We start from the raw sequence: 22,592 nt of genomic DNA, 5'->3' as shown, positions 1-22,592 counted from the left end.
TGGAGTCCTAGCCCCCAACACCTGTGACTGTGGCCTTATTTGGAAGTAGGGTCTTTGCAGATGTAATCAAGTTTCCAATGCGGTCATTAGGGTGGGCCCTAATCCAAGGACGGGTGTCCTTACAAGAAGAGGAGAGGACAGAGACACAGAGGGAGAAGGAGACCCACATGAAGAGGGAGGCAGAGGCTGGAGCGATGTGGCCCATGGCAGTGAACACCAGAGCCACCACAGCCTGGAAGAGGCCAAGCGGGATCCTCCCGGAGCCCTGGAGGGAGCACGGCCCAATTGACGCCTTGATCTTGGACTTCCAGCCTCCAAAACTGTGAGAGACTATGTTTCTGTTGTTTAAGCCACCCAGTTTGTGGTGCTTTATTACAGTGGCCTCAGGACACCAGCACACCCCATGTCATCCCAGGGCAGGCCTGGTTGCACCTGCTGCTTGGCCCCGGGCAGGCACAGGACCCACACTCAAGAGTGTCGACCAAAAGGGGGACCCAGGCCACACACCATGTGATATTCTCATCGTAATTCAACTTCCAACCAAGCTGGTCTCAGACGGGATGCTCAACATTCTGGCGCGCACCTCAGCGAGGCACAGGACCCAGCCCCAGCCCCCAGCCTGTGGGCACTCTCCCTAGGGTACAGGGGAGTTGGGGCAGGCCACCTCCTCCACGGGACACAGCAGCATGCTTCTGGCCCTCAGCATCTCACCTGAGAAAGGGGCAGGTGCCTTGGCTTATCTATCTCAGGGCAGATAGGATTCCATGAATCTAGAGGAGGTTGCACAGGGACCCAGGACCCAGGCACGCCTATGAACAACTCATGCTCCCTGCACCATGAAACATACACTGCTCCTGCCATCACCCTTCAAAACCCACCACACACACAGCAGCGTGTGCCATCGCCCTTCAAAACGCACCACACACACAGCTGTGCGTGCCATCGCCCTTCAAAACACCCTTCAAAACGCACCACACACACAGCTGCACGTGGCCTTGAAGAGCTGTGCATTTGAGGAAAAACTTCCTGCTGTGTTGGGGCTGGGCTCTGTACCTTACCAGAACCCCTGGACTGCAGCCTCCAGAGGCAAGAACCTGTCTCTAGACCAGAAAGAGGAGAGGAGAACGGGCTTCTGGCAGGGGCGGACTGGGGCCACTGGGGGGACCGGGCTTACAAGACAGAGGACTGGAAAGAGGACACAGGACTGTGGGTGGCTGCCTTTTTACCATTCCTGGAGGTGACAGTCTCTACAAGGACAGGCACCCGCCAACCCAGCTGCCGTGGAGTCCCGGACTCAGCTGTCACAGGGCCTCCAACCCAGCTGCTATGGAGCCACTCTTTCCAAGAGGGCCACCTCATGGAGAAACTCACAACAGGCCCAGCATTGAGGGGCTGAGCGCTCTGGCCTCCGCAGACCAGCCCTGGGTTGAGGCAGGCGGTCCTCCATCCGGACACTCCCAAGTCCCGGCCCCACCTGCCCCCTTCAGCATCCTCTCCTGCTTTGTGCTCCAGGTCCCCTGCCTCATGGCCATCAGTGTAGACAACGCACAGGCCTAGGCCGGGTGCAGTCAGAGTGCTCCAACCTCAGGGCAGGGACCTGGGCTCTGATCCCAGCTCGACTGCTCCATCCCAACTCCACAGCGCCTGGACTGTGCATCTGCAGCAAAGAGCAGCGGATCCTCTGGGAGGCGAACAGGCAACAAACAGATCCGTCCAGACAATGGAGAAAGCCACTCAGAACTAAGAAGAAACGCGCTGTCAACTATGAAAAGGCGTGGAGGAAACTTAAATGCATCTCACTGAGGGAAAAACCAGTCTGACAAGGCTACAGACAGTGTGATCCCAACCACACGACCCTGTGGGGCAGGCAAAACTACGGAGACAGTGAAAGGAGCAGAGGCTGCCAGGAGTAAGAGGGAGACCGGGATGAGCAGGTGGGGCACAGGGATCTCAGGGCAGTAACACTGCTCTGGATGATGCTACCATGGGGGTTCCTGTCCTTACACAATGTCCAACGCCAAGGGGGCCCCTCATGGAAACTGTGGACTCTGGGTGGTCCTGATGTGGCCATGCGGGTCCATCAGGTGCCACAGATGCACCCTCTCGTGCAGACGTTGATAGACGGGGAGGGTGTGCGTGGTGGGGCTAGCAGTCACGGGAAATCTCTTCACCTTCCACTCAATTCTGCTGTGAATTTGAAAGTGCTCTAAAAATAGTCTAGTTAAAAGATTGTTTAAAAGAGCAGCAGGGGTGTCCTTTCAGGGTCACGGTGCATCCATATGTGAACATGCATGCATATGAGTGCAGGCATGCGTGCATGTATGTGCGTGTTTCTGTGTGTTCCAGGCAGGCATCCATGTCCCCAGGGCCCATGGCCTTCCCTTCCCTTATCCCCTGCTTCCGGGGAGCCTCTCAGCTCAGCAGATCTCAACTGGGGACGATTCCTCCACCCCCACACTGGGAGGGTATGTAGTAGTGTCTAGAGACACTTTGGGTCGTCACAACTGACATCTCGTGTGTAGAGGCCAGCGATGCCCCTAAACACCCCGCAATGCCCAAGGGAGCTCCACAACCAAGAATCCTCAGTGCTGAGGTTGGGAAGCCCTGTCCCCACTGACTCAGGAGTCTCAGGAGCTCCCGGAGTCCGCCAGGCTCCTCCATCCTCTGCTTCCTCACCTAGTGCAGACCTGAGATGGGGTGGAGGGAAGGGCCCAACGGCAGGGGACGACTCCATTGTCTTGGCTGTTGCATTGCATGCCGGCACACCACACGGCCAGGCTCTTACTTCCCCCCACGCCCACACTGGCCTGGCCTGGGACTGCCGTGGGCAGCTGGGAGGCTGGGGGAAGGGCAGTGAGCACTGCCTAATGTTCCCTGCCCTCCTCTCCTCAGGGATGGTGGGGATCCTCTTCGGCTAATTCTGCCCCACAGGCCAGGCTCAGCCTGCCCTGGTCCTCACTCCCAGGGCTGTGAAAAGCTCAGCAGCTTGCCCGAGGCCCTGGCCTCCCCTCTAGGGTTGCCATGGAAACAGGGCACCCTCCCTCCCCAAGGAAGCATCCGAGGGTGGCAGGCAGGGAAGCCACTGGGCTCTGGCCGGGTGTGATCTCCAGATACCAGTGACAGCGGGGCCATGCAGGGACGGCCAGACCAGTCAAGCATGTAGCCAGCATCCTATGTGGCCTGGCCAGCTGCTGCCAGGAGGCATCACTAGCCAGAGCCCAGGGGACATAGTGCTAAGGCAAGGGTCTCCCGTCAGCATTGCTCACCCAGCCCATCGTGCAGGCAACAGAACTGAGCAGAGGCTCAGAAATGCCAGGGCTCACTGGCATGGCAGGCTTCTGCCCATGCCCCCATCTCTCTGCTGGGAGCCTCGGTCAGCCTCAGAGGACTCCTCCTCTGGCTTCCAGAGACCCCTTCCAGGACCCCCACTCACACACCCCTGGCTCCTGCCCTGGACTCAGCCACTCTGTTATCTTATGTTTTCATAAACTGTCTTCAACCCGAACAGAGGCTCCCGAGTAAGAGTGCTCATCTCCATCCTCAGAGCCTGGCCGGCAGCCCGCCCCACGGCGGGTCCTCCATAGGTGTCCACCGAATGGCTGCACAAAACACACACCATAATCACAGCTCCTCCAGCGCTGCAGACTAAAGGAGGGAGTGTAAAAATGCCAACCATGCTCACTCATCTGTTTTGAGGATCTCCTGTGTGCAGACCAGCTGCCGAGTCCGCCGGAGACCCAGTTGGGAAAAGCAGGTGGCCCCAGAGCTGGTCCCAGAACTGCTGCTTGGTCTACCTGCTTCTCCGTTTCTGAGGGAAATGCTTCTGGGGTCTCCTCTGCTTTCTCCAAGCAATGAATGCTTCTGCTCAAGTACACACCAAAATTCAAAGAGGGGGCAAGCAGGCCCTACCTCCTCAGCTACACAGAAATTTCTGCATCTGAAGAAAATCAGGACAGTGACATCTTTCACCTCTCGGTTCCGTTTATTTGCCATTGGTATTCGAGAGGTTTAAGAGCCAGGAGCTACAAAAGCAGGTATGAACGAATTCACTCACTTCTTTTTTTTTGAGACTGACTCTCACTCTGTCGTCCAGGCTGGAGTGCAATGGCGTGATCTCCGCTCACTGCAGCCTCTGCCTCCTGGGTTCAAGTGATTCTCCTGCCTCAGCCTCCCAAGGAGCCGGGATTACAGGCATGTGCCGCCACGCCCAGCTAATTTTTGTATTTTTAATAGAGACGGGTTTCGCCATGTTGGCCAGGCTGGCTGGTCTCGAACCCCTGATCTCAGGTGATCCACCCACCTCAGCCTCCCAAAGTGCTAGCGTTATAGGTGTGAGCCATTGTGCCCAGCCACTTCTAACTTTAAATTTCCTCCACTTAAAGAAGTCTGGCTTTTTATACAGTTACTCTAGTATACTTTGATAAGATTGGGCCTAGTTTGCATCTGTTCATTCACTTATTCAACAACTGCTTAGTGACATCCACTGTGGTCAGGCCTGGCACAGGGCACTGGGTGGGCCACAGGGGGACTCAGACACAGGCCCTGCTCTGAGGGCTCCAGCACCCAGGAGACAAATAAGGGAGGTATGTGAGAAGGCTGGGGGCTCAGGAGGGAGTGTGGTAGTCCAGGGAGGCTTCCTGGAGGAGGTAGTCTTAGAGCTGAGTCTTGAAGGAGTTTGCCCTGCAGGGTGAAGAGAGACAGGTCCAGTCCTTTATCCCCACACCCCAAGTAGGCAGGGGACTTATTCATGACAGAAGCTTGTCCCGTTGTTCTGGGCTGTCCTGTAGCAGGAAGATGTATAATAAGGCACAAAAATAAAGGGTGACTCTGGGCTGGGCGCGGTGGCTCATGCCTGTAATCCCAGCACTTTGGGAGGCTGAGGAGGGCGAATCACTTGAGGTCAGGAGTTCGAGACTAGCCTGGCCAACATGGTAAAACCTCCATCTCTATTAAAAATACAAAAATTAGCCAGGCATGGTGGTGTGCACTTGTAATCCCAGCTACTCATGAGGCTGAGGCAGGAGAATCACTTGAACCCAGGAGGTGGAGGTTGCGGTGAGCCAAGATCATGCCACTGCACTCCAGCCTGGGCGACAGGGCGAGACTCCATCTGAAAAAATCAAACACACGAAAAAGAGTGACTCTGAAGTCCTGAGGGCAAACTGTGGGCTCTTCCTTCTCCAGTCCCCTTCCCTTGTCCTATCTGATGCCCAACTTGAAATTCACCAACCCAAAAGGGTGGTGAGAGAGGGCCTGGGAGGTGGGGACAGAGACTCGGGGACTGAGCTCCACAGGGCACAGAAGCTATCTTTCAGGGACCTCATGACGAGCTCGTTCAGCCTCCCAACAGCACGGAAAGGGGGACAGGGGAGGGAAGGTTCTACACATCGGGGAACTGTGGCTCAGACAGCAAGGACTTGCCAAGGAAAAGCAGCCCCACATGACATTCACATTGCAACTGACTCCGTTCAATTACAAAGTCCTTTCCACCAAACAACAGACACAGACATTTGAGAAACTTTCAAACGTTCTCATGGTCTTAGATCCCGTTGGTAGACAGCGAGCAAGGGAGGGAGGGAAGGAGGGCGTTAGAATCCAAGACAGCGACTTGCAGAGACACAGAAGAGGCTGCCCAGCTGCATCTCCCTTTCTGGGTCCCGGCTTTGGGTCGGGCGTGGACGCCTGCAGGGGTCCTCGGTGATCGGGGATATGGGTTACCCCGATTATCGCCATTTTACTGACAAGGAAAATAGAGCTTGGGAAAGTCAAGGTCCCCCAACTAGTAAAACATGGAGCTAGGATGTGATTCCTCCCTGTTTTAGTTAAGAATTCAATATAAACATCCATCACTAATGAACTCAGTCATGACTTCCAGGTCCTCAACCGCAACAGAGGATACAAAGTTTGGAGGGAGGTGACAAACTCACTGCGTGAGGACAGGGATTCCAGTTAGGGCCTCTAGGAGCATAGGTGGTGGTTGGGAGGTTATCAATAGGCCACGGGGAGGGGGTGGAGGATGGGCGGCCCACAATGGAGGCGGTGATCCCAATGAGGTTCTCAAGCATTCAGAGCCTGGGGACCCCTTTTCTAGAAGAAAACTTAGCAGACCTCCTCCTCTCACGGGTGGCTGTACTTTCAGACACAGAAAACACATTCAGCATAGCTCTTCTAGCTTTTCGATTCGTTTGCATTTTAGGAAGCCCAATGGAACCTGAGCAAAACTGAAGAAGCAAAGGATATATGAGCAGGACACCTATTTGGTCTCCATCAGTATCTCCCAAAGTGAGTCCTGCCGTGTAGACGTTCACAGGTCTCACATGAATCAGGCAAAGGTCAAGGAGGTGGAGTCCTGAGGAGAAGGGAAGCTAAGCAGGTCTCTTTTCCTGCCGGACTTCTCAGAGCCTTGACTATGCTAATGTACTGTGAGATTCTCCAAGGGGAGGGGACGGAGCGCTCAGTATCTGCTCCCCCACACCCCACGCTGGCCCCAGGATACTCTGGGAAACGTTGCTGGAGTGATCCTGGGCTCCAAGACCCCTTTCACAGTGACTCCCGCTCCACAAGGCCAAGGTTTCGGGGTGGGGGGGTCCTGGTCTGGGGTCTAGGGCAGGGGGCCTGTGACTACTTACGAAAAGCCACTGACTTCGAATAAGCCTGGCAAGGCTCTAGCCTCAAGGGTTAAAATCTGACATACCCGAGTGAAGAGAATCTGGCACCTTGGTTAGAAACAGCAAGGTGAGCAAAGTCCCGCACAGGCCCCAGGAGGCGAGGGCAGGGTCTGCGCTCCTCCAGCCACCAAGCCCCATGGATCCCGTCCCGCCCGGCACCGTGCAGGAAGACGCACTCTGTGCGCAATCCACTCTGTGCACAATCACCTTTTTGCCTTTTATTGCAAGGTCTATTGTACCTGAAGAGCCTCAGATAATGTGAGCTAAGAGATGCCCAGCATTCGATTTCCTTACGCCCCTCCTTCCACCTCTGGTTTCTCCTCTAGAAATATCCCCGCACATCTACAGAAAGCCTGTGAAAAAGATGCAGAAGATCAAAGGCAAAAGTCAGCATGGGAGCTCCTCCAGGAAACAGCTCCTATCATGTTCATCTGCGTCCCGGGCACAGCGTCCCTCTCCTTAAGGATACCCAGGCAGAGCTCAGAAAAAAATGTGCATTCTTTATTCCACCAGAGGGGGAAGCAGCATTTACCGGGAGTTCGCTTGGTATCAGAAACACAGGAGAATGTGAATAACCATCATCTTACTGGGTCCCCCAGCAGGGCCCAGGGAGGCGGCCTTCAAGTAGAGGTTGAGAGCACTGACTAGGCAGCCAGGCTGCTGGGTACACTCCTGACTCCTGTTCTCATCTGCTGTGTGACCTTGGGCAGGTTACTTAACCTCTCTGGGCTTCAGATTACTCAACTGTAAAAGAAAAGTTTTTAGGAAGATAGCACCAAGCAAAGCACATTAAGGAGCTGGGACAGTCCCTAGGACACAGAAAGCGCAGGACACATCAGCTCTACTGTTGTTCCCGTTTTACAGGAGGAAAAATCGAACATGGGGCAGTTGGGCCGACCGTCACGATGGGTGCTAATAACAGCAGAGCTGGGCTCACTCCCAGGCATGCCCAGTGCAAAGCACCTTCTACTGACTCTGCCCCCCAAAGACAAGACAGAATATCCAGTGGTGACCGGGAGAAAGCCAGACACTGGCCACAATCGGCCACTGAGAGAGCAAACACAGAACCGCAGACACCTAAAGAGAAACCCGTGGTCAGGCACGGTGGCTCACGCCTGTAATCCCAGCATTTTGGGGGGCCGAGGTGGATCACCTGAGGTCAGAAGTTCAAGACCAGCCTGGCCAACATGACGAAACCCCATCTCTACTAAAAATACAAAAATTAGCCAGGCATGATGGCGGACACCTGTAATCCCAGCTACTTGGGAGGCTGAGGCAGGAGGATTGCTTGAACCTGGGAGGCGGAGGTTGCAATGAGCCGAGATGGCGCCATTGCACTCCAGCCTGGGTGACAAGAGCGAGACTCCATCTCAGAAAGAGAGAGAGAGAGAGAGAGAGAGAGACCCACAGTATCAGTTACCCCTACGAGAAAGAAAATCTTAATTGCAACATGTCCCTGAGAATGTTCCAAATCCCACTCTTCTGGGCCCAAAGATCTACTCGCTCCAGCAGAGTGCTGGAAACTTCACTCCATAAGTCAGACCCTCATCCCTCTGGGGCCGCAGTGAGACAACCTGGACCCCGTTCCCCATCGTCCTAACACCAACGTCCCCATCACCTTCCTGGGAAAAGTCAAGCGGCCACCCAGGGTCCATTCTTGCCAAACAAAATTCTGCCATAAAGCAGAAAAGAAAAGAAGGGCTGGCCTGGGTTTAGCTCCTGCTGAAAACAATAAGAAAGCAAACAGAACTTACTGGCGAGGAAGGTGCAGCTGGCGGCAGCTCTGCAGACCAGCACGACCGGCGGGCGTCGGAGGGCAGGCAGGGCACACACCTCGGTCATAGAGGGATGTGGCAGGGGCACCACTATGACTTGCACTTCAAGGGAAAGCCTCTTTAGGGAGCCTTTGAGGAAGGTCACAGAGGGTCAGGCTGTGGGAGGATCGGGGTGTTTCCAGCGATAGCTCCTTGCTGACCACAGACCACTATTTCTGTCTTGACTCCCAATGGCCTCATGGGCCAGAGCGACTGCTCCCCAGGAAAACCCCCACACACAAAGAAGGAAGGAAGGGCGCGCCCAGGCCCCTGGGGTGTGAAGACGCATGTGGCTCAGAGGAAAACTGAATGACAGACGTTGGCCTCCCATCGCCTTTGCTCTCTGGGCCCTGAGACAAGAGGGGTCTGCAAGCTAGCACGGAGCTGGGTCTCCTCTGCCTGACCCCTAGCAAGAGGTGGCACCACCGTGGGCACGTGCCACCCCGGCTGCATCTCCCGTGTGCCGACTACACCGGGAGGACCACATGCTAACACACGGAACACTTGTCACCCCGTTTCCACGACAACAGAAATCAAATATCGGACACAGAAAGCAGAAGCTGAGGCTGCCCCAACACGGAGGCGGCAGGCTGCTTTCGGGAGTGCTCACTTCCCCAAAGCAAAGTCCTCAAATGAGGGGAGAAGCAGGACTCGCATGATACCCACCTTGGCTGGTAACTTGCTCCCCCTTTCCTCGGCCTGCACCCTCTCCTGGTTTATAACACCAGGCCCAGTCCCTCCCTACCAGGTGACACAGGCAGGCTCCCTGTCTGGCCTGGGTTCCTTGCTGGTAAAAAGGGGTTATTAACAATGAGTAGCCTCATGCGCTACTGTGGGAATCCATGAATTTCAGTGGTTCCTGGCATCCAGGAAGCACGATTAGCTTTTATTTATTCCAATTACCAGTCCCCCAACTCCCCGTGGAAGCTCCTTCCCGAGGCTGGCTTCCTGGAGGTGTTACTCGATGAACTGACAATTCCCAGCTCTGCTGAAGCAGGAAGCGGTGAGGCCCACAGGAGGCCCATGTCCCGACCCAGCAGGTGCTCCAGGCGGGGGCTCTGGTGCAGGCAGCGGACTGGGACATGCCTGGCCCACTCCCAGGAGCACTAGCGCCCCTCTCCCATTCGAGGCCAGGATCAGCAGTAAGGTCACCCCCGTCCCCCAACACTCCACTCCCATAGCACAAACCAGGCTTCATCCTGAGTCAAAACCAGGACTTGAGGCAGCAAGAAAAAGACACTCAATGCTGATGCAGGTCCCCAACACTGATGCGGGTCCTCAACACCGATGCAGTCCCCAACACTGATGCGGGTGCCCAACACTGATGCGGGTGCCCAACACTGATGCGGGTCCCCAACGCTGATGCGGTCCCCAATGCTGATGCGGGTCCCCAACGCTGATATGGGTCCCCAACGCTGATGCGGTCCCCAACACTGATGCGAGTCCCCAACAACGATGCAGGTCCCCAACGCTGATCCAAGTCCCCAATGCTGATACGGTCCCCAACTCTGATGCAGTCCCCAACACTGATTTTGGTTTAACAGTTTTCCTGCTGGGAGACGTGATGCAGGAATCCAAGGCCAGGACAACAAACAGCACTTCGTGGCCCAGGAGATGCCGCAACAGCCAAGTGAGGACATCATGAGGGCACAGACAGGAAGGCCCTCGCCAGCCCAGTGCTCCACGGAAAGGGCCTTTCCATCTGCCCAGTGTCCAGTGCCACCCACAAAGGAAGGCTGGGGCAAGAGAGGGTCTTCCCAACACGTGTGTATCTAGTGAGCTGGCCAAGGAGATGCCTGGGGCTGCTGCTCAACCCCTTGGGGGAGGAGGCAGAAATAACAGAGGGTCAGTCAGGAAAGGAAATGTGACTAGCTTTTGAAAGGAAAATAACTATGCACTTGAAAAATCATAAAAGGATCAGCAGCCTAGTATCACATCTTAGAGTCAGGTTTAGACCACTTCAGTGTAATGCAACTAACTAACATTTCATCCATTCACCATGTATGCATCGATTGCCTTCTACCTGCCAGGCAAGGGGATTTCACAAGGCGAGCAAGGCAGCCAAGACCCAGCTCCTGACATGCCATTTTCAGAATAAATTAAGGGGGCCTGGCACAGTAGCTCATACCTGTAATCTCAGCACTTTGGGAAGCCAAGGCAGGTGAACTGCTTGAGCCCAGGAGTTGGAGACCAGCCTAAGCAACATAGTGAGACCCTGTCTCTACAAAAACTTAGCCAGATACAATGACACACACCTGTACTTCCAGTTACTCAGGAGGCTGAGGCAGGAGGACACTTGAGCCTAGGATCATCCCACTGCACTCTAGCCTGGGCAACAGAGTAAGACCCGGTCTAAGAAGAAGAAAAAGAAAGAAGAAGAAGAAAGACGAAAGATGGAAGATGGAAGAAGAAGAAGAGGAGGAAGAGGAGGAGGAGGAGGAGAAATAATTAAGGGACTGATGTCATTTCATTTGATTCTCACCAAGGCCCCACAAGGCAAGCAAGGAAGAATCCTTATGCTCATCCCTATCTAACAGATGAGAAAACGGAGGCGGTGAGGGGTCAACAGGCGGCCGAAGGTCATATACAGGGTGTATATCAGGATCTCAACTCAGATGTGTGTCGTGCACCTACTGTGTGCCAGGCATCACTCAAGCCTGGGGTGCCAAGGTGAGAAAGACTACGGCCCTGCCTTCAAGGTATCAAAGCGAGAGAAAAGTCAATACATGCATAAATACGAGGTATGGGGATAACGGGTGGGGAGGCACCCCTTGTTAAGTTAATTAAGACTGAGCCAAATGTAAGTTACAACCTTATAGGCAGGTTACATCCTTTTCAATATAACCCATTAAAAGCCAGAGAAGTACAGATTCGACATTTTGGCTAAAATATTTCTGCCTGAGCTCCAAGGGGTTCACAGGGAGACAGGCCTGTCAGTATCCCCTCTACTCTGCTTCTGTTTGAATCCATCTGGGGCCCTTCACTGGCCGTCACAAACATGCTACACTCTAAAAACAAAGCATTCAGTTGAAAGACAAAGTATTTCAGAAAAAGGATAACTTGGATGGTGACTTTTAAGATGTGGTAGATTCCGCCATAGCCACCTGCCTGGTACACAGTAGGCGCTCATAGATGTTTACTGCAGTGCCATTCTCATTTCTTTTGGGCAGTTGTAAGAAAGAGCAAGGTTTCCTTCAAAAAGAAGTAGGAGACTACTGGGTATCTACCCAAGGGAAAAGAAGTCATCAGACAAAAAAGATACTTCATATGCATGTTTATAGCAGCACAATTCACAACTGCAAATATATGAAACCAATCAAATGTCCATCAGTCAATGAGTGGATAAATTATATTTATATTATACACACACACACACACACACACACACACACACCATGGAATACTACTCAGTCATAAAAAGGAACAAAATAATGGTATTTGCAGTAACCTGGATGGAACTGGAGACCATTATTCTAAGTGAAGTAACTCAAGTATGTTCTCACTCACAAGCAGGAGCTAAGCTATGAGGATATAAAGGCATAAGAATGACACAATGGACTTTGGGGACTCAGGGAAAGGGTAGGAGGTGGGTGAGGGATAAAAGATTACACATTGGGTACAGTGTGCACTGCTCGGGTGATGGGTGCACCAAAATCTCAGAAACCACCACTGAAGAGTTTATTCATGTAACCAAACACCACCTATTCCCCCAAAAACCTATTGAAAAAAACCACTAATAAAGAAGAAAGAGGTAGGAGGCTGGGCGTAGTGGCTCACACCTGCATCCCAGCACTTTGGGAGGCCGAGGTAGGAGGATCGCCTGAGTCCAGGAGTTTGAGACCGGCTTGGGCAACATAGAGAGACCCAGTCTCTTAAAAAACGGAAAATAAATAAGATGAGGGAGAAGGTAATAAAATATAATCTTCCTGGACAGACTTCTCCTTCTGAGAACCCCCGCCCAGGAGCAGCCCTCAGCAACACCATGGCACCACCCTGATCCATCTGGGAAAATGAAGCAGATATATAAGGGTCCTCACAAAACCCCACAACTAGTCAGTGGGCACTAGGGGCCCAGTGGGAGAAAGCCCAGGTTCCAGGGTCTCAGTGGGGCACACGGGGCAGGCAGGGCTGGCCTCACATCAGCTCTGAATGGCCGGCCCAACGCCATTCACAGTAAAACCCAAAGAAATGACATTTTCCTTTCTCCGCAAAAACCCTGTACATTTCCTCTTGGTTTCATACAATCAACCAAACCTGGGGATCAATGAAAAGAATTTGCAAAGGCCCATCTAGCTCTGAGAACCCTCATCCTAGAACTATCTGGATTAATGTTCTGTTGTTGTTGTTAGACAGGGTCTCACTCCATCACCGAGGCTGAAGTGCATTAGTGCAATCACAGCTCACTGTGGCCTTGACCGCCCGGGCTCAAGTGATCCTCCCAGCTCAGCCTCCTGAGTAGCTGAGACAACAGGTGCATGCCATCATATCCAACTAACTATTTTTTGTTTGTTTGTTTGTTTGTATGGTTGGTCGGTTAGTTTTTTTTTGTTTTTGTTTTTTGGTTTTTGTTTTTGAGAGACAGGGGTATCACTTTGTTGCCCAGGTGATCTCCAAATCCTGGGCTCAAGCAATCCTCCAGCCTCTGCCTCCCAAAGTGCTGGGATTATAGGTATGGACCACGTATAATTACCTGGAGTAATGTCATAAAGCCAACGACCTCTCCTAGGCCCACAGGTGAGAACTGCCCTTTCTTCAAGGTCACGTCCTCTGGCCTCCAAGGGCCTCCCGGTCTGAAGCATCAGAACTTGAACACTGACCCCAGCCTCTGGGGAACTTGGCCAGGCCCTTCAACAAACGTGAGTCCACACGCATTCCCTGCTCTGAGCTCCTTTCTGCTTTCCCAACATTGCCTCCCCCTGGGCATGGCGCATGCCTGTGTTATTCCTCTCCACAAAACACGTGGAAAGGAAAAGGGATCCAAGGCCCCACAGCCACACTTCCAAACAGCTGGGTTTCGGTGTGATTGTAACCAGGCGATACGGCTGGCTGCACCGAGGGCTGGTGGTCTCGGCAGGAAGGAAGACTGGCTGACGTGGCCAGCGTCACACATGCGGTCCCTGGGCATCTTAACGGAGAGGGATATTCCATTCCCCAGTCCCCAGCACCAACCTAACACCAGCCCTCTGCCCTTGCAAGGCAGGGCATGAGACAGGTGAGGGAGCCACTGCCCACACAGAAACCGAGGAGAAAAGTGATCCCAGGCCTCTGGTATCAAAGGCAGCACCGCACCCCATCCATGGAAGACCTGGCCCTGAGAATGGGAAGCCGGGGAGGCCTGTGACACGGAATGTGGCAAGAGAGAGCACATCGGCTCGGCTAGGGATCCGAGCTGGCCTGGTCACTGAGAGCTTCTCACATGCCCTGGAGGAAGTTACCTCCTGACTCATCTGTACCAGGAGCGGCTGGGCTGGGGATCCGAGCTGGCCTGGTCACTGAGAGCTTCTCACGTGCCCTGGAGGAGGTCACCTCCTGACTCATCTGTACCAGGAGCAGCTGCCCGATCCCCTGGAGCACAGACCATGCCCTCTGTGAGTGCGGATCCCCAGCACCAAGCCAGCCACGAGGAGTGAGTGAACTGGACAACCACACACACCCTGGGATCACTGTGCCCCGGAAATCACTCCCCAGCCCCACCAACCCCAAACCCTCCCTGTGAGGCACCCTCTAAACCACGACGCTGAGGACAGAGACCACAGGACACACGGCAAGTGCTCGTGAAATAATAAGAAATATTCATATTGGGCCGGGCGCAGTGACTCATGCCTGTAATCCCAGCACTTTGGGAGGCCGAGGTAGGTGAATCACCTGAGGTCAGGAGTTTGAGACCAGCCTGGCCAACATAGTGAAACCCCATCTCTAATAAAAATACAAAAATTAGCCCAACATGATGGTGTACGCCTGTAGTCCCAGCTACTAGGGAGGCTGAGGCAGGAGAATCACTTGAACCCGGGAGGTGGAGGTTGTAGTGAGCTGAGATCCGGCCACTGCACTCCAGCCTGGGTGACAGAGCGAGACTCCATCTCAAAAAAAAAAAAAAAAAGAAATATTCATATTGATCTCTGCCACCAGTCCCTGGCACACAGCTCCTAAGAACCTTATAATTTCCAGCTGCCAGGAGAGTCTTTTGTTCGAGTATTTGGTCTTTGACCCTGGTTCCTGACACAAAGTTCCTAATCCCTTGGAATTTCCAGGGAGATAAAAGGATCTTTTATTCGAATGAGGTGACTCTTGGTGGTTCCTGGGTGGGGGCTGAGCACCAGAAAGACCCAGACATGATTAGAAGCCGGGAGCTTTCAGCTCCACCCCCCCACCCCACCCTCCAGAAAGGGGAGAGGGGCTGGAGATTGAGCTAATAATCAGACATGCCTACGTGACGAAGCCTCCGTAAAAATCCCTGAACTACAGGGTACAGAGAGCTTCCGGGTAGGTGAACATATCCAGGTGCCAAGAGGGTGACGCACCCCAACTCCAGGGCAACAGAAGCTCCTGCACTCGGGGCCCTCTGAGGCCTCACCCTGTGTGCCTCCTCCTCTGCTGTTCACCTGCACCCTTACCATCTCCTTTACAATAGACCAGGGAGCACAAGTGCAGCGTTTCCCTGAGTTCTTTTTTTTTTTTTTTTCCAGACAGACTTTTGCTCTTGTTGTTCAGGCTGGAGTGCAGTGGTGTGATCTCAGCTCACTGCAACCACCGCCTCCCAGGTTCAAGCAATTCTCCTGCCTCAGCCTCCCGAGTAGCTGGGATTACAGGCGCCCACCACCATGCCCAACCAATTTTTGTATTTTTGGTAGAGACAGGGTTTCACCATGTTGGCCAGGTTGGTCTCGAACTCCTGACCTCAAGTAATCCGCCTGTCTTGGCGTCCCAAAGTGCTGGGGTTACAGGCGTGAGCCACCGCACCTGGTCCATTTCCGAGTTCTGAGTCCCAGAAAATTAATCAAAACCGAGGAAGCAGTCGTGGGGACCCTGCTTTAGGGCGCAGTCTTGTGGGGCTGAGCCCTCACCTGTGGGGTCTGAGGCTCTCCCCAGGTCGATGGTATCAGAATTGAACTGAACTGTAGGATACTCAGCTCGTGTCTGCTGCAGAACTGCCAGGTGCGGCAGGGGCATCCCTGCACCTCTGGTGTCAGAAGTCTTATCCTGGGCAGTATGTGAGCAGAGGGAAGGAACGGTTTGTGGGTTCCTCCTACAGTGCTCGACAAATGTCAAAGTACAGTCCGTCACCTTGATTCATGGATTCTGTATGTGTAAATCAGTCACCTTGATTCATGGATTCTGTATGTGTAAATGTACCTACTCACTAAAATGTGTAACCCCAGAATCAATACCGTTGGCCTACATTCATTCACGGACACACACACAGAAGCAAAGAATCTGGCCAGACACGGTGGCTCACACCTGTAATTTGAGCACTTTGGGAGGCTGAGGCGGGTAAATCGCCTGAGGTCAGGAGTTCGAGACCAGCCTGACCAATATGGCGAAACCCCGTCTCTACTAAAGGTACAAAAATTAGCCAGGCATGGTGGCGTGCACCTGTAGTCTCAGCTATTTGGGAGGCTGAGGCTGGAGAATTACTTGAACCCAAGAGGCAGAGGTTGCCGTGAGCCAAGAGTGCACCACTGCACTCCAGCCTGGGTGACAGAGTGACACGCCACTCAAAAAAAAAAAAAAAAAAAATCTGAGTTGCCAGATGTGTCCCCACCTGAGGTCAAACACAGGGCACTCTGCCTTCTCGTCTGAGCTCTCGCATCATAAACAAGTGTCCATTTCATGGTCTATTTAATGCCATGGTTTTCACATTTTTCTGCTTTTTGTTGGTGACTTCACTGTTTTGTTTTGTTCTTGAGATGAAGCCTTGCTCTGTTGCCCAGGCTGGAGTGCAGTGACGCGACTTCGGCTCACTGCAACCTCTGCCTCCTGGGTTCAAGCAATTCTCCAGCCTCAACCTCCTGAATAGCTGGGATTACAGGTGCACACCACCACACCTGGCTGATTTTTTTGTATTTTTAGTAGAGACTGGGTTTCCTCATATTAGCCAGGCTGGTCTCGAACTCTGGACCTCAGGTGATCTGCCTGCCTCAGCCTCCCAAAGTGCTGGGATTACAGGCATGAGTCACTGTCCCGGCCAACTTCGCTGTTTAAATTGGGTCCCCACACATGGTGAAGAGTACTCCTAGCATTCCCAAGTGCAAGAAGGCTGAGGTGTGCCTTGCAGAGAACGCACACGTCAGAGAAGCTTCGTTCAGGCAGGAGTTATATTGCTATTGGCTGTGAGCTTGATGTTAATCAATCAACAATATATTTTAAATAATGTGTCTTTAAAAAGAAACATACATAAGAAAAAGTTATGTATTGATCTGTTGCTGAAAATGTGACCAGAGGCTCACAGGAACCTAGCCCTATACTGCCCTAGGAGCGATGGCTTAGTATTAGCTAACTCAGTGTTTGTGGCAACTTTACAGACCAAAACCACCATGAATAACGAGAACTGGCTGAGTTTAACAAGGAATGAACTGAACGCAACACTTCACTCCAGCCGACTAATTAGACCTCTTTCCATCCTGCTTGTTCCCCTTCTTGAGCAACATCAAACTATGAGACATCTTCTTGGCCAGTACCCAAAGAACCCAGGTGTATTCCACCTTTTCCCCAGATACTCATGCCTAATGTAGCTGGGTTACTAGATGGCATTTATCCCATTAAGTCCCACCAGGTGTAACTCACCCTAAGCTCTAGTTGCCCCACTACCTGAACTGATACACCAGGATTTTTAGAACCTCAAAGCTCCCAGCTTCCAGCAACTTTCCACTAGCAAGTTCTTCTGGCTCCATCTCCCTTTCTGCTGCTCACACATTTAAAAGTTTCCTGTTGAAAATGGTTCCCCTGCCTCAGATCTTGGGACTAAAGATGGTTCTGTGACAATCAGTCATGAAATTTTCTTTTCTTTACTTTTTTTTTTTTTTTTTGAGAAGGAGTCTCTCTGTTGCCCAGACTGGAGTGCAGTGGCACGATCTCGGCTCATTGCAACCTCCACCTCCTGGGTTCAAGTGATTCTCCTGCCTCAGCCTCCCAAGTAGCTGGGATTACAGGCAGCTGCCACCACACCCGGCTAATGTTTTGTACTTTTAGTAGAGATGGGGTTTTGCCATGTTGGCCAGGCTGGTCTCAAACTCCTGACCTCAGGTGATCCGCCTGCCTTGGCCTCCCAAAGTGCTGGGATGATAGACATGAGCCCCCACGCCTGATTTCAGCCATAAAATTCTGATACAAAAAGCCACCTTGCATTTTGGAATGCCCTTTCCACCTTCCCACAACAAAGGAAAGAACATTTCTCCTGATAGCAAGCAGAGAAAGCATCGTGGTAGAGAGGCTGCCGCCTGGGTACCTCACATCCCCTTTCCATGATGCTGAGCAAACACGCCCCACCACAGATGACAAGTGCTGTTTAAAACCAAATGACAGCAGGCTTTGCAAGTGTTTAATAACACATCTTCTGTGCCTGTCAAACAAGCCAAGTGAAACTTTCTAAAGGAAAAGGTGTACAGCATCTTTTTCATCAAGCAGAGACAATCTACACCACACACGTGACACTTGAATGGACACCCAACATTCACGTTTTGTGGCAACAGGCATCTCTTCTCCCCTGTGAATGAGGTCGGGATACCACACCGGCGCCTTCTACTTCCCGAGGCTGACAGAGTAGGATTTATTCAAAAGGAGTATATGTCAGAAAAACTGCTGTTTACCCTACGGCTGACAAATGGAACAGGATGAAATGACTCAGCAGAAGTCAATCTAAAAGGGCTCGTCAGTGTGTAAGCTGTGGGCACTGTGCAAACACAAGCCTCACGGTATTTTATTAATCCAAAGAGAAGAACAAGTCCTCCTCCCCTTTCCCTAGAACAGTGTAATAATCAGCCACGGGGCCGGGCGTGGAGGCTCCTGCCTGTAATCCCAGCACTTCGGGAGGCCAAGATGGGTGGATCATTTGACGCCAGGAGTTCGAGACCAGCCTGGCCAACATGGTGAAACCCCATCTCTACTAAACATACAAGAATTAGACGGGCGTGGTGGCAGATGTCTGTAATGCCAGCTACTCGGGAGGCTGAGGCAGGAGAATTGCTTAAATGTGAGAGGCGGAGGTTGTAGTGCACCGAGATCATGCCACTGCACTCCAGCCTGGGCAACAGACCAAGACTCTCTCTCAAAAAAAAAAAAAAGCCACCGGGTGTGCAGAGCTGAGAAGATACAATCAACTTTGCTTCTATTTTCCCCCCATCACACCCTCATCTATGAAAGTAATAACAAGAACAGTGACTCAGTGACCAAAACTAGTGGGTTTTAGTCACTGAGTACCAGGTACTGTGGGTTAAACGGTGTCCCATCCAAAATCCACGTCCGATGGGCACAGTGGCTCACACCTGTAATCCCAGCACTTTGGGAGGCCGAGGCGGGTGGATCACTTGAGGCCAGGAGTTCGAGACCAGCCTGGCCAACATGGTAAAACCCCGTCTCTACTAAACACACAAAAATTAGCTGGGCACGGTGGCGGATGTCGGTAATGCTGATGCAGGAGAATCGCTTAAACCTGGGAGGCGGAGGTTGTAGTGAGCTGAGATTGTGCCACTGCACTCCAGCCTGAGTGACAGAGCAAGACTCCATCTCAAAAAAAAAAAGCCATGGTGTATGCAGAATTGAGATGATACAATCAGCTGTGCTTCTATTTCCCCCTCATCACACCCTCATCTGTGCAAGTAAAAACAAGAAGAGTGACCATAGCTAGTGGGTTTTAGTCACTAACTGAGCACCAGGTACTGTGGGTTGAATGGTGTCCCATCCAAAACCCACATCCGATGGGCACAGAGGCTCACGCCTGTATCCCAACACTTTGGGAGGCCTAGGCAAGTGGATTGCCTGAGCTCAGGGGTTCAAGACCACCCTGGGCAACATGGTGAAACCCCATCTTTATGAAAAATACAAAAATTAGCTGGGCTTGGTGGTGGGCACCTGTAATCCCAGCTACTCGGGAGGCTGAGGCAAGAGAATCGCTTGAACCTTGGAGGTGGAGGTTGCAGTGAGCCAAGATCGCGCCACTGCACTCCCTCCTGGGCTACAGAGTGAGACTCCATCTCAAAAAAAAAAAAAAAAATCCACATCCACCTGGAACTGGACAATAGACCCTTATTTGGAAACAGGGTCTTTGCAGATGTAATCAAGTTCAGATGAGGTCATACTGGACTGCAGTGGGCCCAGCTGGTGTCCATATGGGAGAGAGAAATTTGGATGCTGGCATGCAGAGAGAAGAAGACCAGAGGAAGACATAGAGGGGCATGCAGGGGGGACGCCTGTGACAACAGAGGCTGACTGGAGGGACACAGCCACAAATGAGGATGTGCCAGGATTGCCCACCATCCCCAGAAGCCAGGAGAGTCAGGAAGGATCCCTCCCTGGAGCCTTCAGATGGAGGCTGTCTTGCCGACACCTTGATCTTGGACTTCCAGCCTCCAGAACTCGGAGAGAATCAACTGCTCTGTCAGCCAGCCAGTGTGGGGTACTCTGTTATGTCAGGCCTAGGAAACTAACGCAGATTTTGTATTATCTCATTTATTATTTTCAAGAGCCAGTTAGGCAGGTACCTTCCTTTCCTCCACTGGACAGGGGAGGCGATCAAGGTTCAGGCAGGAAGATGAAGCCAGGTCTAGCGGCTCTCAGCCCCACCCCTCTCAAAGAGCCAGGCTTCCAGCAAAGCTCATGCCACACTGCGAGGCTCCTGGTCCCTCTTCAAGCTTTCCAACCTCCCCTCAAGGCAAGCATGAACCCAGAGAGCTTCCCAGGACCTAAGCTGTGGGACTGGGGCTCCAGCTCCCTCTCTATCCTCTCCCTCCTCTCCCACTCCCCTCCCCCACCAAGCGGAGGTCTGGTGCTAGACTGACTCCTCTCTCAGTCCCACAGGTGCCAAGTGCTGAGACACCGGGCCCCCTGCACATCTGGCATGACATCAACCGCGAACTGCAAGCGGACATCCTGCTGTATTCACTGGTCTCCCGAGCCGAGCTAAGGCAGGCCTCCCCCGAGACCCAGTCCACCCAGAGTGCTGACAAACTCAGGCTTCAAAGTCACCCCTGCCAAGTCACAAGGGCCCCCTTGGACAGCTCCGGGGACACAGCGTCCCAGCTCTCCTCGGGCCTTGCTCTTGGGTGAAATCCAGTATGAGCCTCTTCCCCCATTTTTGGATTTTTTGCAAGCACGGAGATTCTTTTTAGAAGCTTTATTGCTCTACTGTCACTTCATTAGTTCCAGAACCAAATAATCCCATTATACATGACCTGACTGGCTCATAAAATTATCATTCATTCTAACAAATATTTATGGAGCATGCCACATGTGCTATGCTTGGTACATTACATTTAAAAAAAATAATTTACTTAACTAATGATCACAAGTTCCCTAATTTAATTTACTCTTAAATGTGTTTAATTTTCCCACAAATGGAAAGACATGCTTCTAAACTGAGCATTTTTGTCAGGTTGAGACAAGCAGCAAAAAAAAAAAAATGAGAAAAGGAGAAACTATCAGCAAGAAAGCCATGGAACAAGAATGCCCCAGCTCGGCCCCGAGCCTCGAACCGCTGGGCACGGAGCATGTGCCATTTCCGGACATTTTATACAGTCACCCTCACCACCTATCATCATTACCTGATCGAGAAAACTGGGGCACAAAGGCCAGATGAGGTGGCTCACACTTAATCCCAGCACTTTGGGAAGCTGAGGCAGGAGGATCACTTGAGCCCAGGAGTTCGAGGCCAACCTGGGCAACACCGTGAAACCCCATCTCAACAAATAATTAAAAAATTAGCCAGGTGAGGTTGTGCACACCTGTCGTCCCAGCTACTCAGGAGGCTGAGGTGGGAGGCTCGCTTAAGCCCACAGGGTCAAGGCTGTAGTGAGCCATGATCGTACCACTGTACTCCAGCCTGGGTGACGGAGGGAGACCCTGTCTCAAAAACAAAAACAAAACGAGACAAAACGAAAACAAAACAAACAAACGAACAAAAACCTGTGGCACAGAGAGGTAGAGTAACTTGTCTGATCAGGTTCAGCAGGTAGGAAATGGCGCAGGCAGAATTCGAACCCAGGCAACGCTGCATCTGCGTGCGTGCCCTTCACCCGCCTGCTCCCTGCCTCTTAATTAAAATTCGGCAGGAGGAAATCCACATGCAACTCAGGCACGAAATCACCCCTCCTAGGTGACAAAGGGACGGTGCTCCTGGTGTGGGATCCCACGCAGCCACACAGCGGAGGCAGCAGTGCCCCGAGTAAATGGGGCTGTGCCCCAAAGCTGGGCTACTGCGTAAACTTGAGTCACAGGAGAGCACGCACAGCGGGGCTCCGGTCACATCGGGGTCAAAGTCAGGCAAAACTGAAGAATGCGAAGGACACAGGTGCACGCGTGTGCGAAACACAAGGAAAGACAAGTAAGTGGAGCAGGGCCTGCCGACTAGCTGCCTAGACTGGGCAAGGAGCAGCCTGGTACTTGGCTAACCATTATTCTGGGCATGACTGTGAAAGTGTTTCTAGATGAGGTTAGCATTCGGCCCTCCCCGGTGTGGATAGGCCTTGGCCAATCCATTTGAGACCTGAATAGACCGAAAGGCAGGGTAAGGGGACTCACTCAGCTGGGACGTGGGTCTCCTCCCGCACTTGGGCTGACACCACTGGCCCTCCTGGGTCTCCAGATTGAAGATCCTGGGATTTCTCAGCCTTGTAACCACATGAGCCAATAACTTATAATCAATCAATCTCTTCATATAGACAGAGAGAGAGAGAGATGGATAGAGACAGACAGGCTGGGAGCGGTGGCTCATGCCTGCAATCCCAGCACTTTGGGAGGCCGGGGCAGGCAGATCACAAGGTCAGGAAATCAAGACCATCCTGGCCAACATGATGAAACCTTGTGTCTAAGAAAAATGTAAAAATTAGCCAGGAATGGAGGCCAGTGCCTGTAATCTCAGCTACTCAGGAGGCTCAGGCAGGAGAATCGCTTGAACCAG

General features: G+C 52.5%; 1 protein-coding gene across 3 annotated transcripts in view; it reads right to left on the bottom strand.

Annotated features, from left to right (window-relative positions):
* Positions 1 to 22,592, bottom strand: part of PARVB (parvin beta) — a 141,128-nt gene that overhangs the window by 86,791 nt on the left and 31,745 nt on the right. Inside the window, exon 1 of one of the 3 annotated variants that reach the window (XM_023221789.1) lies at positions 8,423 to 8,713. The exons of the other annotated variants lie outside the window; for them this stretch is intronic. Within the exon in view, the coding sequence (XP_023077557.1) occupies positions 8,423 to 8,510 (88 nt within the window). The 5' untranslated portion in view covers positions 8,511 to 8,713. Of the gene's footprint in view, positions 1 to 8,422; positions 8,714 to 22,592 lie in introns of those variants that run through there. 3 annotated transcript variants of the gene reach the window in all.

Source organism: Piliocolobus tephrosceles, chromosome 19 (genome assembly GCF_002776525.5).
Source record: "Piliocolobus tephrosceles isolate RC106 chromosome 19, ASM277652v3, whole genome shotgun sequence".
Lineage (NCBI taxonomy): Eukaryota > Metazoa > Chordata > Mammalia > Primates > Cercopithecidae > Piliocolobus > Piliocolobus tephrosceles.
Note: the sequence above shows the minus strand (reverse complement) of the source record. Positions and strands in the feature narration are given on the sequence as shown.